We start from the raw sequence: 18874 nt of genomic DNA on the forward strand, positions 1-18874 counted from the left end.
AGATGTGAAGCAGAAGGAAGCAAAGATATGTGAGGTCAGGGGAAGGGAAGACAGGAGAGGCTGGAGGAAATAAATAAATCTAGGGTAGTGGGTGAGCGAAAAGGTGGTGACAAAGGAAGGAGTGAGGAGAGGAAAATGTAAGAAAGCTTTGGATCTGGTGTGAAAGGATGGATGAGGTGGGGGGGAAAGGTGAGAAGTGGGAATGTGGTGGGAAAAGAATGATGTAGGAGAACGGGAATAATGAGAAGAATGTAGGGTGGGGAAATAGATAGTGTTGAGATGAGGACTTAGAGTATGACAGAGGACAAAGTGATGGGAGAACAGAAAGTGTGAGAAGTGGGAATGTGGGGTGGGGAAACCAGATAAAGGGAGATATGGTAAGGATGAGGATTAAGTGTGAGACAGAAGAGGAAGGGATGGAAGAACGGGAAGACTGAGGAGGAGGAGTATAAGATGGGGAACTAGGAATGAAGAAATAGGATTGGGATGAGGATTTACAGTAGTGTCTGAGCAGGTTGGGGAATAAAAGGGGGGAAGAGAGAGAAAAGGAATGTAGGGTGGAGAACCTGGGATGAAGAAAGGGTTGGCAAGAGAACTGAGAGGCAGGAGAGAGGAGGGAGGCTATATGTAAAGGGTAAACAGAATAAATACAACATGCAATGAAACGAGCTGAGAGGGGGTGGGGGACGCAGTGAGAAAGGGGAAATTGAGCAGAAGGGGAGACGGTGTGGAGAGTAAACTAAGCAAATGGATATAATAGGGGAGAAAGAGAGAGAGGCTGAAGGAATATAAAAAGAAGGCGAGAACAGTGGAACTGGAAACTGAGCACATGGATATAAAAGGGCAAGAAAACGAAAGACAAAAACAGAAGCTGACGTTATGAGAGGAAAAGGAGAAACAGAAACGAGGGAAAATATGAAACTTGAGGTGTCAGGCGTCGAGGGGGAGGAGGAAGAGGGGAGGGAGGTAAGGGTGAGGTAGGGAATGGAAGGAGATGGAGGGTAGGAAAAAGCTGGGAAGATCCTGAACAGATTAATCGATAGCATTCTTTCCCTCTCCCCTCCCTCACCTATCCTCACGTCTGACCTTTCTTAATGTTTTTAATCTTTACCTCACAACCTGCCAAATTCTCTCCATAATCTTCAAAACAATACCACATAAATTCTCAGCTGTTCCACACACACACACACACACACACACACACACACACACACACACACACACACACACACACACTGGAAGGAAATCTCTTTATACGACATATTCTTCCTTCTACCTCAGGCCTGTACCGCACTCTCCTTACGAGTACCTTCCACAACACAGCAAACGCTCTCCACTCCACCTCACACCGTGCTCCTCACACAGTCTCCCTCAGCGTCACACTCTGCCCCGCTCTCTCCATATTCTTCTCGGCACATCAAACACTGTCCTTATTACCTCTGTCTATCAAATTTTCTCCCTTATACCTCACACCCTGCCCCACACTCTCCTTAACCCTGCACAACGTATCACATTCTACCTCAGTCCACAACCAAGCATAATCTCCTTATCTGTATAACCTAATACACACCTTCCCTTTTTTTTAAGCCTAATTACAAACTCCATCCAGGAACAAAATTATATTTCATCTTACTCTCCTAATTTCACCTCACAGATGTAACAATGATATGTATTAGTGCGAATTAAAGAGTGCTCTAAGTAGGGTTATGGTTTACAATGTGATGCAAGCTGTGCCCATTTTATTAAATGCCTCGTTACAAGATGAACCCCTTCACAACGATGACATGTACCTTAATCCTTCTACTTATATAATAATTTTATTCAGCATAGGGCAGTCCTTTCTTACTGGAGGAGTTACAGCCTTCATTAACACCTGCACAACTTGGTGGTTCTCTTAAACACAATCACCTGGCCGCAGCAAGAATACATATAAATAAGTCCTGAGTTGAACGCGGTAAGGCTGGGACAATTACTCGTATATACAGCTGGGAGAAGCATCTCCCACTTCCAGGGTTAAAATTTATTGTTGCAGACTTCTAATGAACGGCTGGAACAATTACAGTTACTACTAGACGGTTTATTTAGTTGAGGAAAACACCATCAGTAAAGGATTAAGCGATACGCTACATTACCTGACGTGTAAGTTTAGCACTGATACATACTCGTAATTGGTCTATAATGCGAATATTTAGCACGTTACATTGGTAAAATTACACAGTAACTATATGTAACGTGTGGCGTGCAGAGACCTGCCCCAACCCGTCTCCCCTTCTTAACACCACTTCCAAGCACTCATCTCGCCTCATATTGTCTCCTCACTCAGGCGCTGATGGCACAAAAATATCATATAAATGGAGAGGGAGAGAACAATAAAAGGACATAACGGTGGCTAGAACAAATATTCTGAAAGAGCAAAGAAAGTTTGGTACATTGCAATGCCTGTTCGTACATACATGTAAATATACACACACGCACAAGCATGGAAGTGTGAGATGAGTTTAGATCTGTAATGGAAAACTGCGAAATTTAATAAAGATTAATCTCTCTCTCTCTCTCTCCCACATACACACACACACACACACACACACACAACAAAATACCCAGGTCCTGTTTCCTCAGACTGTCCCGGCACGGCGGCACTGGTCCAGAGCTGGCCAAGTTTAAAACAATGACATCCTGTATTTCCAAAGTTGGTGAAACTGAGCTGAATAAGACCGTAGACTTCAACTTTCAGGGCGCGAACGAATAGTGTATTATCACAAGGTTTTTGGCCAGTGGTGTGTCGAGATGATGGAATGGTTACAATGGCAGGATTTTATTTCAGTGTTACGAACTGTAAAATTGGTATTGCCAAAATGGGCGAAATGAGTAAGACTACTGACTTTATCTTCCAGGCAGCGAATACTATCACAAGATGTCCTGAAATGATCATGGTGTCGTGCAGAGATGAAGGAATGATTACAATAAATGGTCTTGATTTGAGTGAAATGAGGTGTCTGGAATTATAGAGGCGCTGTGCATAGATGAAAAAATGACCGACTGTACGGACCTTTATTTCAATAGGGTGAATTACTTAAATGGAAAACATTACGGTTTACCATCATACCTGAAACTGTTTACAATGAAAATAAAATACTCACTACAAAGAGCATGTTAAAAGCCTCATGATGGACAATATACAAAAAATTAAGAAAACAGGTTCATAGGAAGGAAAAGACAGAACAGGTCAATGTGATCATAAATGCACAATACAATAAAATTCCTAGTACAAAAGGAAGTCAAGAGGAGGAAACAAACTCAGTAGGTTTATTTTTAACTCTGAGACAAAAAACATGAAGGCCGGAGGAGGGGGAAGAAGGGAGGCAGGAGGAAAGAGAAAGGAGGAAGAAGGGAGGTATGAAGGAAAATTACGGGACGCAGAAGGAAGGCTAAAGGAAAGAGGACTAAGGGAGGCGGGAAGAAGACGGAGGAAGGAGGGAAACCAGAGTGGGACATGGCTGGGAGGAAGTGATAAAGGAATTAAACTGGGAGAAGAAACGGAAGAAAAAAAAAAAAAAAAAAAGACTAGACGGTTAAGCTTATGAGAAGAAACTAGGAAAAATGAAGAAATTTTATATGAGAGCAACGCGTGCAACAAAGAAAAACGCATGCAACAAAAGAACGCATGCAACAAAAAAGAATGGACAAAAAAAGAGGTCTTAAAGGCGAGAAAATGAAGGAAGAAAATTTGTAGGGAAAAAAGTGAGTGAAGGGAAGGGAAGAAGGAACATAGCCAAAGAAAGTAAAAAATATACACGAGGCCAAAAAAAAAAAAAATAAATAAATAAAAAAAATTAATAATAATAATTTAAAGACTTGGAAGAAAACTTAAATACGGAAAAGATGGATTAGAGAAAACAATATGAAGACATTTAAACACAGGAAAGGAAATGTGACTAATGGAAAGAAGAATTAAAGTCATGAAAAAACACGAAGACAAAGCAGGAAGGAACACAGTATATAAAGCAAAGCGTTGGAGGGAGGCAGGAAAACTAAAGATAATTAAATGAAGAAGACAACATAAAGGAAAGAAGGATTACTGACAAGAAAAAAAAAGAGGGAAGACAATGTATGCAGGAACGCATTAAAGGGAGGCAAAGAATACCTGGCTAAAACAAAGGGTGGGAGAGAGGCGGAGAAGAAGAAAATAAGATGTTAAAAGCAGCAGAGAACAAAGGTGTATTGATGTCTAGTGTTCCCTCATCACGCCTACCATCCCTCTCTCACAATACACAGGCCTCCATCTCATCATTATCCTCATCACCACCACCACCACACTCATCATCAAACGCGATTCCACATTATCACACTCACTCACCTTTCTCATTTCCAAGTCTCATCATCCTTCCCGTCACCACTCTTACATCTGCATCCTCTCTCACCACTGCCTTGCCTCTCATATCTACAAATCATCATCATTCACTATCACACGTATTTCCATCTCATCCTTCTCACCATCGCCATCCCGCACACGCATCTCTCTCTCCATCATCACATTCACCACTTACTACAATCACAATTCACATCTCCATCTCGTCCTCCTTGCCATCACCATAATCATTTCCACCACACTCATCATTCTTCACCCTCACCACCATGGCTCGGACAAAGAGTGCGAGGGAGGCGGGAAAAAGTGACAAAGAATAAGAACCAGCAATGAGGCTCCGCGAACTAAGATGTACTGATGCCTAGTGGTCTCCCTTCACGTCCCCCATCCCTCCCTCACAACACAAACCTCAATCTCACCATCACACTCACCTTTCATTATCTCCACCACACTCATGACAACACACCGGCTCCACCTCATCATCCTTGCTATCACCACCACACTCACCTCTCATATCTCCACCATATTCCCTCAATAAAAACGGGCCTCTATCACCTTTATCCTCACCATTATCATCACACACACCTCTTCCATCTCCATCTCATCATCCTCACCACCACCATACTCACCTCTCATAACCACACCACACGCCCTCATAACACATCGGTTCCATCTCATCATCCTCATTACCACCACCACACTGAACATTCTTATCTGTTGTAATATATATCTGCCCAGTCATTCTCAGCATCACCACCATACTCTTCTGATCACCATACATTATCTCCAATACATTCAACTTTCGTCCCTACCACCATTTTCGCTTCTTTCATCACAACTAACCACAAACACCACCACATTCTTCACTCTTTATTCTCACCACCAAACTCATCAATTTCTTCTCTGGTCTCATTATTACAACCATACTCATTCCTCTCTCATCACTTCCCTTCACCATATCAGTCACCACTTTCATCACCAATAACACAGTATCCTTCACTATCGATCAGCGCCTTCTGTCCCCCATACCATACATCATTTATAACCATACTCATTTTCACTAACTCACCACTTACCATCACCACTATGATCCTTCACAACTACACTCAGTGCCATCTCTCGTCACCACAGTCACCCTGCTCATTACCAACTATCTTCGTCCCATTCACCGCTCATCACCATTCTCATCTTCATCATAACACTCACCGTCTGCTATCACCATCCCACTCACTCTTCATCTTCACCATCCCACTCTCCACTCTCATTATCAGTATTATGTTTCCCTCTCCGCCCTCTCTCATTAACACATTCAAAAAGTCGGTCTCATCTCCACCTCACACCCCCATCAGCAGCTCCCCTCACTCCTCTACCACCTCTGGTTTCACTTGCCAGTGTTCCACCTTCACCTTCCATAATAGTCTCTGCCATCTTACAGTATATACCCCTTTTACCAACAGACTTTCTTATGCAAAATGAAATCGCTCGCGGGTAATAAAAAAAATAATAATACGAGATGGTATTTAAAGAGCTAACCCCTTCAGCTACAAGAAGTATGTACTTATATTTTATTCTAGCTAACGCCAGACGATTTTACTCCGTTTTTACTCAGCTTTGGAAAGACCCTCCGAGGTGAAAGAATTTACTAAACTGTTTCTGTATCCTTCATTAAGCATGGACTTTCCATAAATGAATAATCTTCAGATGGTAGCAACAAACATAAAAATTTCAGTGTAATAAAGAGCTACCCACCTGCATAACCAAAGGTGCTGCACCGAGTTCCTAGTTGGAGTTATAACAAAGAGTTTGTTTACTACCGTCACTGTAAAATGCATGGTGTTCTCACAACAACTCGCAAACCTGTCAGAAAATTCGTCCTTCTAACACATTCCAGTTCCGCCTGTCTAGTCCCTAATTATTCACCATGGTCACAACGATTGCTGTGCGCCAGCGTCAACGTAACGAAGGCAAGGCCACGGAATTATCTACACTTCTGATATTCTGTTGGTTAACCCTTTCAATATGATAACAAATCTTTTACCTATTGCTCGGCATCTCCAGACGATTTTATTAAACTCAGGCAACATCTGTCACAATGAAAGGGTTATCCAGTTGGCTCTGCACGTTCTCTCTCTCTCCCTCTCCTGCCACTCCATGACTTTAATCAATTTAGGATATACCCCTTACAGTGAAGAGCTTGAGGAACTAACCCCCCTAGCCAGAAGGTAGCAAGAATCAAACGAAATTTACGCTATCGCAGTTTAAGACATCATAATACATCTAAATCTCTTCTGGGCTGAGTAACTTCGTCTGTAGAATACCAATAAGAAAATACACAAGACGTAATCGGTGTGACGGAATTAAGGGTAGAGGAGAGTCAGAATGGGAAGGAGGGGAGTGTGTCTGGTCAAGAATGTGTGAGCTCAACCGTGGGATCGATGTGCTGCTGCCGCTGCCATTATACCACACACACCACACCACACCACACACTACGCCACGCCACACAGCACAGCATAGCACCCCACACATTACTGTCTCTTATCACACAATACCATACCATACCACACAACATCACACATTACCGTATCTAACCCCACAATATTACAAAACCATACCACACCACACCACAAATCTAATTACTTCTACACAATACTATCGCAACCACTATCATCACATTGGACCACCGCACCGTCCTGCATCACCACACCACACGCCACGATAGCCAGCCATCCAGCAAATGTGAGAATTTTACCCAGGCCCTCTTCTTTGAATTAAACAGATATCCTGCAAATAACGCTACAATCAAACAGAAATCTTGTAAATACAGCTACAACCTAACAGAAATCTTGCAAAATAACGCTACAGTCATCTCAACACCACCCTACTCCACAACCATCGTTACGTGACCATCACAACCAATGCACCACTACCCTTACCAGCTTCAATGTAGATTTTTTTTTTTTCCTCGTCCATAGCTAGGCATATTTAATGACTGGATGAATTATTCATCCTCTCACGCTAGGCTTAATTTTATGGAGGGTTTTACTGTCGTTTAATTAGTCTTTATATAAGGCCTGCTGCGGATAAGTCGTATTTTACTTAACCACCCAGGTCGTACTCTGTATTTTAGTTTCGCTATCGCTACGGATTTTATTTAAAGACTCCCCTCAGAGTGAAGTTATTAGAAGAGATGCGAGGCTTTATTGTTACAGGGTGAGATCTAACTCAAAGACGACAGATCCCATGTAACTTATTCCGGCGTGAACTACCTCACATAAAGAGGACATATACCACGCAACTCCTGGGATGATATCATGTCATATGCAACTTACTGTCCATTCAAGTGAACTCAAGCGAAAAGCGGCTGGTCAGTGTTAAAACTAATATCTCTAAAGGGCAATGTCTGGTCATTTCCGTCGGCAAGGTCAAAGAAGATTAACTGCCTCATCCCCAAAATATATTTACCCCCGCATCACTCAGCCTCCAAAGTATCCTGAACACATATGAGGCGGATCCATGGTGGTCAGAGGGCTAAGCCACGAACACCTGCTTCTTTCTTAACAATATGAAAACAAAATATATACGCTTATGATCTATACTCAACATTAAAATCTTTTTCACTCGCTTTCTACCTGTATTTTTCTATCGTTAAATGATCGCTTCTCTCAAAAACGAGGCAAGCAATTCCACACTCTTCAGGTAGGTGGGTGGTATGGAATATGTACGGAAAAATTAGTACAGTGTAACCTGCGTCCCACAGAACAATTCGCAATGGGCGTTTCACCTCGACTCACTGGAAAAGCTACGGCAACACCAATTTCCATATTTTCTAAGGACGACCTGAAACAGTTCATTCTTTACCATTTATTGAGAGCACGACTGTTCTTGTATTCTGCTGTATTTTCACCAAATTTATTACCTTCATCCTAGGATACAGTTTTTCAATCCAATTACTTTTTTTTTCCCCCTTTCTTCCCCTATCCACACGATTTTACTCACTTTGAGACACTCTTTATGAACTAGAAGGGTCAGATGTAGCCTTTAGTGACCATCAGTACAAGAGGTCTCTCCTAAATTACATCAAATTGTTCACTTAAAAAAAAAAAAAAAAAAAAAAAAAAGAAAAAAAAAAAAAGCCCATGGCTGAATCGATGAACAAGAATATCCTCAGTAGCTCTCTGTAATCAGACAGAAACTCAGACACAGACAAAAAGACGAGGGTAAATACGTAACCTCCAAGAAGTAATAAAAATGTACACTTCTCTTCGTGGCAGCCAGTCAGTGACCTCAGGATTCCGAGGTGAGCAACCTACCGGTCATGTGATGCGTGATTAAATCAAGAAGAGTGATGACTGGTGGTAAACCCAGGGGGAACCTGTCACTATAATTATGCTGGCGTGTTAGGGTGTGTGGACTCGCCTCCTGCTACGTGGACGGAATACTGCACTTCAGAACAAAAAAATACCTTGCCTAAGTTCAAAAAAAAAAAAAAAAAAAAAAAAAAAAAAAATCATACAATTTTTTCCGATACATGGATTGGATGAGGAAGGATCTAATTCTATATTTCCTCGGCATATTATAACCATCCACTTCCCCATAACCATCCACTTCCACATACCTCTTCGTCCACTTATGGTACGTTGATTTTCCAATATCAATTACTTAATCCCACTTCAGCAGTCCTTTTAACCATATTCAATAATCACCCTACCCTTATCATTACAATCCACTACCATCCCATAATAAGCTGCTCCCATTATCACCTACTTCACCCTCTCTGCTCTTATCTCACCATTTTCACATCACTATTCTTAACCATCTTACACAATCACCCCACCATTAATATTACCTTCCGCCATATTGGCACCCGACCCAGCCATCATAACAGGTTGTTTTCCAATATCTACATGTCAATACGCGACGTGGACGTGTGTCTGTTTTGCAAGGGGGAGGCAATGAACCACCTTCCAAACCTCCCCCTCCTCTCCCATCCCTTTAGACCTCCCACCCATTCCTGTCCCTCTCAGACCTCCCTCTCCTCTATAACTCCCCCAACCCTTGTTCCCCCTATAGCTTCCCCCAACCACTGCCTCCTCCAGATCCGCTCTTCATGCCATCCCTTCCAACCCCATTCCAGACCCCAAAACCCCATTCCAGAAACCCCCTCCCCCCTCCAGACACCAAAACCTCATTCCAGAAACCCCCTCCCCCCTCCAGACTCCCTCCCTCGAAACAGGGAGGTCGCACCCGCATATATTATCCAGGCAGCCGGAGTTACGATCGCCCAGAGAAAGTATTGCCTCGAAATGTCTGATGGAAAAAAATAATATAAAAGTAAACAACGGAGTAAGCAGACATAAGTTAATGAAAATAATAAAAATACCTCAATTAAGTAAATGCACGTGAGAAACCGTTAACAATTCAATAAACATATTATCAACATCATCATCATCCTGACATTTGCAACTAAGGACGTATTAATCAACAAACTCTCGAAAACTGATTAAATTAAACTAGACACATAAATGAATACACTCAAAGAAACAATTTAAAAATAAATAAGAAAGTACATTAAATCACAATGGATCGCTAATAAATTTAATTATAATAGAAACGAATAAACAAGTAAATAAAATGTACACATGTAATTAATAGAAAAAAATATATATATATGAAACCAATATTACAGTTGGGTCTGTTGGGAAAATGTTTGCCGTACTCAAACCTGTACTTCAAAATAAAAATGATTACTCATCAACCATTTCTTTTTCACGCTGGCGAGTTTTCTGCACTCTCCAATATAAACTAAAAGTGTCGCTGACTGGCTGCTATACTGACATGGATACCAAACGTTTATATTCTGGCAAGTACTCGGGCTACTGGAAGTAACGGGGGCGAGAGGTCACAAGCCACTGACCGACAGTCACTTCAAGGGGAAAATTAGATCAAAAGTGTTCAGAATTTTTTAACTTAACCTCCGATCGATCTGTGCAAAAATCGAATTCTTTCCTCCTATCCCCCAACACACAATGCATGTGATGTCTGATCCAAGTGGGATTAAACATTCATAACATAGCGCTACCCTTGATTCGTCCTTGACCTCTGCTTCATCTGCACCAAAATCAAATCGATCCTTATCTAGCAGCACACAAGGTATGAGCCAATTCTAATTAAAAATTCCATCAGGCATTCAATAGATGCTTTAACACATATCCTGTAAGCATAATGTACACCAGCTCCAAAAACTATCGGTGCACAACAGATGTTAAATATTATGACACAGGGACTGAAGAATACCGGGAAATGCGGTAGCTGATTGTCAAATCATTTACTGTCTGCAGCTTGTATAATATGTAAGGTTAAGTCGTATATAAAATAATATATACAGGCATTAACGGGTTGTTTATTCCGCTTAGTCGAATAAGCATCGAACCCACAGCGCACCGTCCGATACTTTTTGGTGCTTGTGAACATAGATATATACAATGAGAGACATTCGATCACAGTGGCTACGCGTTCAGCATCGCTTTACTTTTACCGTGTTTAAATGTTGACAAGTGAAATTCTGACAATATTCTTCAGTAACTTCTTACCTATGGGTACGAGTATGCTTACTGGTTCTGTACTCAACAGCACAAAGGAGTCAGGTCAAATAACGTGCGAAATACTTTTCATTCAGAAATATCTGCCTAAAAAAAAAAAAAAAGAAAAGAAAGAAAAAAAAAAAAAAAGCGAACAGCAACAGTGTTCATTGTGAATCATTTTTGGAGGCACTGTACAAAATGTGGATAGGTTTAATCCCAAACTCAATTTGGTCACATGTTCTGCGGGTTTATTCTTGCTGCCTACACAAAGTTTTGTTCATCTTAGGGGTGGCCTCTTTATAGGGAGGGGGATCATGAAGGCTATACTGTAAATTATGACCTTTCCAGTTTGGAATGTCTCCAGCATGCTGATTAAAATCGTTTGAAGGCAGGGAAATAAATCAACAAGTGGTCTGAAATAAGGGTTTTATGAGAGAGAGAGAGAGAGAGAGAGAGAGAGAGAGAGAGAGAATAAACGGTATATAGCACATCCATCTCTTCCACCCCCTGCCCGCAATCTAGCTGAGTCAATGGGCGAGTGGAATTAATCACAGGCGCGGCCATTAGCGGTGAGAAGCAGGTGTAGGTAAAGAGAGAAGTTGGAGGTGCAAAGACGCCCAAGGGAGCCAGGTGCTGCTGAAGTGGGGGCATGCTACGATATTGCCCAGTATTACCTTATCACAATCTAACATGTTACTTTGTCTACGTCTCTCTCTCTCTCTCTCTCTCTCTCTCTCTCTCAGACACACACACACACATACGCATACACACACACACACACATTTTGTCTATCTATCTACCTATCTATCTGCCTGTCTTTCTGTCTGTTCATCCATCTATCTATCGGATTAACCAGGCCTGGAGATACACAGACGCCCACGGGAGGCAGGGGACAATGAAGACATGTCTGGTATTCCCTTGTCGCTACCTACAATATTACTCTGTGTGCCTCTCCTCTCTATCTGTCTCGTCTGGAAAGGCAGGGGGATACAAAGACGCCCACGTGAGGCGAGTGGTGATGACCATGATACTCATACCTTCTCTTCTCATACCGTATATATTAGTCTCTCTCTCTCTCTCTCTCTCTCTCTCTCTCTCTCTCTCAAATTCACCATGCAATCTCTTCCCTTTGTAAGCTGTTACGTGGTTAAATATTTCTGTAATATCTACTGCTTGTTAAAAAAAAAAAAAAAATCTCATTTGCCCAACCCTGAAGACAGTAACGACAATAATCCCTTTTTACGGCCGGACTTTACCTACGATCTTCGTTATCCCAAGGTAAGAATAATTCCTGATATTAAAACACTGACTACGTATTCTTTAATATTTACTGCATGTGAAAAGTAACACTGCCTATCAGCCTCATTTTAAAGACAATACGCCCAATAATCCCTTCTTACCGTCGTGTTTTAACCGGGCTGTTCGTTACAGGTATATAAAGGTCAGAATATTTCATCGTGCTGACCCATTCATTACGAAGAAGTATTTTTACATTTAATCACCGCTACATCCAGACGTTTCTATCTAGCTCAGGAAAGACTTCTCATGCTCCTACAGTTCGAAAAGTCCCAGCTAAGCTGAATAAAAGCGTCAGAAAATAGTAAAGATAAAATGGCAAAATATGTCACCGCATTGGAGGGATTAACGCAATATACTGGCAGCAGGGACGTCAGAAGCAACCCTGACTCTCCGCCATGTGTTTCAAGATTATCTTCACCACGGCTCCTCGCTGACGTGTGGAGCTGGGATGGAGACTCACGCTCTCATTTAATCATATTCTCTTACCTAACACTGCATAGAACACTACAGCATTGTTATCTATTCTAGTTTTATTTCATCAATATCCTAGGGCATCACATAATTTTTTATCTAAATACTGAACTATGAAACTATATAACATGTTTATCTTTCTGAAACACTTACCTGGCAGTACTGAACACACAGCATCGTGACCTATTCCTACAAGCTGGTGTGTAGCTGGATAAAGGGCAAGTATGCTTGAAACAAAGCGAAAATATTACTCACTGTTGACGGACCAGAGATGTGCAGGAAGAGAATGTGTGAGGACCCGGCCCAGGCCAAGCGAGGTGAGGTGCCCGTCCAGCAGGTACTCCTCGGGTGAGCTGCCGTCAGTCTCACTGCCAGCGCCGCCGCCCGCAGCCGCTCTCGACAGTAGCGCCGGGATGGTGAGGGGCGGCGCCGTGCCGCTGGCGTCTGGCACGCTGGAGAGGGAACGGGCGCGGCCTCGGTCTCCTGTGCGGTCCCGCGACCCGCCACCGCCACCCTGGCTGGCAGACCTCAGCAGACCTACCGCTGACCCGCCCTCGTTATCCGCCGTTCCTGTCAAAAAACACATACACATTGCTATATTACACTGCAGCTTCATCCTGCTGTCTAGTGGAGTCACGTACAGATGAACCTGGGACCATAACACCTTGAACAACAACAGTGACACTTTTTCTCTTTACAATTGGGGTCGCATTCACGAACAAGCTGATGATCCTACCGTAACCATGATATGCTTTAGCAAGAAGGGCATGCAGAATGTGTATCGGCCCATGTCTCGTGTTTTTCTGCACACACACACACACACACACACACACAAAACTTATGAGAGGAAAGCTATAACAAGCTGTTGTTTTTCATGAATGACAAGATAATGAGTGCAGAAACTTGCTAGGTGTTGTTCTTCCTGCACATCAAAATCTGAGTTAGGAGATAGTGTTGATTCTAGGTTTACGGACCAAGTTTCATCTCTGATTTTCTAAATCTCTGTTGCTTGTTGGTATATGGCTTACTTAACACCTTCACTCCAAAGACGTAATTTTTCTTTTGTTCTTGCTACCAATACACGACTTCCTTCGCCTTATGGTAGATCTGTTGCCATAAAGGGGTTAGTGAAGGCTTTATTAAACTCTTAATCACTTCGAATAGTCTATCATAAACTGTATACAATCGCCTTGAGATGGCAAGAATAAAATATTATACATATTATGAAAATCATGGGGTTAATTAGCTTTCAAATATGCCAGTTCCTGGTGCCTTAGGAGGTGTGAACAAATTCTCACGTTCCAGGGGAAACTTGCACACAAGTTCTGAAATAACAGCCATATGTTATACTGTGATTAACACTTGAGCTACACTGAATCAAGAAAGTTCACCTGAAAAATATACCAAAGATATTCTCAACTGAAAACTATATTCTGTAATTACTGCCATACCACAAACGAAGCATGAGTGATAAGCTTCTTTGTTTCGCGTTAAAAACTGGCAGTGATACCACAACACGAGCTAAAGTCAGAGCAAATTTCTGACTTTACCTTCTAAGTGGCATAAGAGTCTCCGTAGCACAATTTTCTCAGCGATATATTAAACATAATTCACCCTTTTATTTCCTTTTTATTTACACACATTTAGCATCGACATCGTTTTGTTCAGTACCGTATAAGAAGATAAATAGTGAAATATGCATTATCATATTTGGTAACTGAAGAAGAGATGCTACAAAGTCTCCTATGCTATCTGAAATACAGCCCTAAACCACTATGTCCCGTGTTCCAAAACTGGCAATTAGCATCACACCACAAGCTAAAAAAGTGAGTGCTGAACCTATTGTACCCTGCTCCAAAAAGGCTTCACGATATGGAGCCCACTGCTTTTTTTCAGCTGTACTTCCAGTCCCCACACGGGCTTACAAAGGCAGTCTGGCTTTTTTCCTGAGTACTTTGGTCGCTGCACGAATTGGCTTTTTCACGTCCATTATGGCTGAGACCTCTCCCTTTCCTAACCTGCAATGGAACTTACTTCCCTTTATCACTTTTCCCCCCCACAAAATATCCAGTACGGCTGATACCTATCATTTTCATACCCAATTCTCTTTAACGATCACTTCCATTACGGCTAAAATCATCCCCCTCTCCCACTCATACAATGCAACATACAGTACTTTTCTCTTGCCATCATTTTTTCCAAACGTCCATTAGATGACACCCTTCCTTATACGAGCCTACAATGCAACACACTTCCCTCCTACTAACATCAAACATATGCACTCTATCCCCAATGCTATTTCTACGTAGTGAATGAGATGGAAGAAATACACACGAAAGAATATAAGCTCTTTACATTAAACGCTTTCCTTGTTCCCTCGCGGGGAAAACAGGAAACACCAAAGTTCTTCACATTAAGCTCTTTCCTTGTCTTCCCTCCCACCCATTTTATTTAACTGTCACTGTTGGTCGCATTCAACTTGGCAAGATAGGTTTCGCACTACTTTTCTCTTAGAGGTTTATTATCCATATTAAAACCTATTTTCCCTTTTTTATTTATATATTTTTAGTACAGACATCTTTCTCCTCAGAAATGTACAAGATGGCAGAGGGATAATATGCAAAATACATCACTGAGAAGTGGTTTTATGGAGTCTTATATGCCACGGAGAATACGGGGCTATTAATCAGACTCACTGTAGTGACCTGGTCAAACTTTACACATGAAAAATGACATATTCCATATCTGATTTTTCGAAGTCCCACAAAATCTCAAGCTGTGACAAAATGGAACATCTTTGTAGTACAATTTCTGGACCAAGAAGTAACATCGACTATTGCTGAGAGTGTTCTAGACTCTAGAGCACTGGTTTTCAACCCTTTTCGTAATGGGGCACACAGTAATGTGTGTGTGTGTGTGTGTGTGTGTGTGTGTGTGTGTGTGTGTGTGTGTGTGTGTGTGTGTGTGTATGTGTATGTATATATTATATATATTACCGGTATATATATATATATATATATATATATATATATATAAAACGGCATTCATTCATATAATCAGCCACCCTAGATAAGGAGAACTGACAGTTTACACCAGTTTGCGCGGATCTACATCTTCAGAAAAAAAAAAAATGCGGCACTAAAGATATAACGGCGGCACACTAAGGAAAAATGACAAAAATCGATTGTCTATCTTAATGACCCTTGTAGGTCGATATGCATCAACTTCAAGTCCTTTTCTTTTTCTTGAAACAACCTACCATTTCGCACTCTCCAGCCACTCCGTAAAGGGTTTCCTGCAAGGACTGTGGCACTTCCACTTGGGGTAGCACGCCATTGGTGGATCCCAAGTGCCACACTGCTTTTGGCCAGAGTGCATTGGAAGGTCACACACACACACACACACACACACACACACACACACACACACACACACACACACACACACACATCTGCCTTGCATTCACTGGCACTGCACGTACCGGTATGCTGTATAGCGTACTGCTTTTATCATTATGATTAAACTATACATACATCACGGCACTTTATCTCCAACAACACTCAATACATAACAACTATATTTCACAAAACCCTGCCATTTCGTGCAATATATTATCGCTCCAAACAAATCAGACACTATGGCGGTTCTACTACATGCAAGCTCATACCAAACCATGCACAAACCATCATACTCTCGACTGAACACTTTGGTTTGCCAGATCTAAATCAAACCCAGTGTAGTCTGTATTTTCTGCACTTTTCACTCACGTAATACTGGGTGGAATTCTAAGCGGCTTTAGAGATTTCCTAACACCACTTCTTTTGTGATTTATTCTGTATATTACACTTCAACATCTCTGGTAAGCTATTAACGAAAACTATATGGATAGCAATAAATGTAATCTAGCATACTGTTGATGTAACCAATGTGGCTTTAATGTTTGTTAAAGAGTAATATGCTAAATAAATCGTTATGGAAGAGGTGTTACTAAGCCTCCGATGCCGCCGAGAATAGGAACAATAAAACCTCCATATATTATCCTGAACACTTGAGTAATGTGCACAAACCAATGGACGAAAAACGTACACCTATAGTGTCCCCTATCAGACGTGTCATGAAGCAACATTTTCTATGACGCTGGAACACACGCACGTACCATGGTTGAAGGCTAACTCTACTAGTCCGCACCAACTAGCACAATTACTTTTAGGACCCACAAATGACCTATGCACTATTCTGAATGTCAAAGCCTAGTAGCAATGAACACTGACATTACATTACTTCACATAGGGGGGGAGGGGCTTACTCTAGACGGTATAGGACCCGTTACTAAATATTTATTGTTACTTTTAAAATTATAGCATCAACATAGTTTTTCTCAGTATTGTAGAGGTGGTATATGCAAACTATATATGACTACAAGGTGCGATGAACCTTCTGTGCCAGTGGTTCTTAACGTGACCCCCCCCCCCTCCCTGGAAGCGTGAGAAATTTCCAAAGGGGTCGTGGACTCAAAAATGGTGTGTGTGTGTGTGTGTGTGTGTGTGTGTGTGTGTATCATGATGAACTATTTATTTATATTCAGTATTCATATTCCGCCTCTGTTTTAGCCATCAAAGCACATCTTTAAAGTTGGTTTCTTTCCTCCATGCCTGTCACCTGATGGCTTTCTTGTTTTTTTTTTCTCTCTCTGATGTGCTCGTTTTGAGGGAAAACTAAAGGTACCAATAACACTTATATTGCAAGACACACCAAATCCCAGTAAAAATAAACACGTTCATCAACTCCTCCCCTATCCCTCGAAAATGGGAATAGTGAACTGCAAGATAAGGGTTAACGCATCCTGTATGGAACTGGGTTAACGTGCACTTAAACATGCGGGAAACAGAGTGATAATTCTGGTATAAGTTTCTAGAGTCAGTTGATGGAAGGAATAAGTGGGGTGGGGGGCTGGATACGTTGACTATGGCTTAGGGGCGGGGGGGGGGGGGGGCGTGAATATGAAACAAGGTATGGAAGTTCAGGACCTGATGGATGAAAGTGGATGAATGAAGAATATTCGGAAATGCACAATACAAGATTTGACACCCATATTCTTACCTGAACGTTTGTGTGGCCTATTTCATTGGGCGTACTGTTAGAGTTTCAATTATGTGAATCTTTTTCTTTATATCTGGATCTACCGAGGGGATTAATATTATGATGAAGATAATTACTTTAACATGTGTGTAAAAATGTTATCTTGAACCGATGAGTGCATTAATGGTATGGGTATCATCATTCACGTTCCTGTGAGTTACTCGAATAAATTTCCAACTAGTCCACCTCCATACGATTTCAATCTGCTAAATAAGTCATGGGAATCAGTGTTACCTGTCCCCATTAAATCCTGTCATGATGGAAGAACTCCAGTATTTTAATCTCGCCAATGCCAACCTATGTCAAAGAAACCTGGGAGCGTCAATGACTGCGAAAATAAAGAGGGTTCAATATATGCCTTCCCGACTATGTTATTCACCTGGCAGTGGGTAGAAGCCTGAAAGTGGGAACATATCGAATATAATAAATCCAACCGATGCTACTGAGGAGGGGCAAGACCAGCCTTCATACAGTACCTGCACTGGTGGATAGAGCCCTGGAGCGACTGGCAGTGGCGGCGTCAGAGGGTCCGCCTGCCGCCGCCAAGCCCGGGCCTCCACCCCCGCCACCGCCCCCTGCCGCCGTACTCGCCTTCCCTCCCATCTCTACACCCGCGTCCACCACTCCTCGCCGCCACCCACGCCCCCGCCGCCCCCAGCCACCACCACCATCACCTCGCTGCACACACCCGCCAAACCTGAAAAATAAACACCATATCAGTGCATACCTCTTCCCTAGTGATATATTTTGCACATTGCACCTAATGTCGGCACGCTGCAGTAAACACATAAGAATGTATTGTATTTTACACTCGCTAAGCCCGTGAACATTACAGTATCTCAATACACAGCAATAAACATGAAGGATCGTATGACTTAGCCACACACCCGCCAAGCTTGTAAACATGGTACACAACATATAATGGTGCACAACACTGTGAGCGTATTTTAAGTGGTTTTTAGAACTTTGTAACTCCTCTTCCAAAGAGATCTGCTCTGGAAATTACATTTAAAAATAA

At 42.0% G+C, this 18874-nt stretch overlaps 1 protein-coding gene across 2 annotated transcripts in view; it reads right to left on the minus strand.

Annotated features, from left to right (window-relative positions):
• Window positions 1–18485, minus strand: part of LOC145412242 (E3 ubiquitin-protein ligase ZNRF1) — a 132308-nt gene extending 113823 nt beyond the window's left edge. For both annotated transcript variants that reach the window (XM_080282184.1, XM_080282183.1), the window contains exons 1-2: window positions 18333–18485; window positions 12973–13287 (exon numbers count right to left, since the gene is read on the minus strand). In XM_080282184.1, the coding sequence (XP_080138310.1) occupies window positions 12973–13287; window positions 18333–18459 (442 nt within the window). In that variant the 5' untranslated portion in view covers window positions 18460–18485. The remainder of the gene's footprint in view (window positions 1–12972; window positions 13288–18332) is intronic.
• Window positions 18486–18874: the final 389 nt, after the last annotated feature.

This window comes from Coenobita brevimanus, chromosome 92 (genome assembly GCF_032717465.1).
Source record: "Coenobita brevimanus isolate Jiangsu-jjx chromosome 92, ASM3271746v2, whole genome shotgun sequence".
In the NCBI taxonomy this organism is placed as follows: Eukaryota; Metazoa; Arthropoda; class Malacostraca; order Decapoda; family Coenobitidae; genus Coenobita; species Coenobita brevimanus.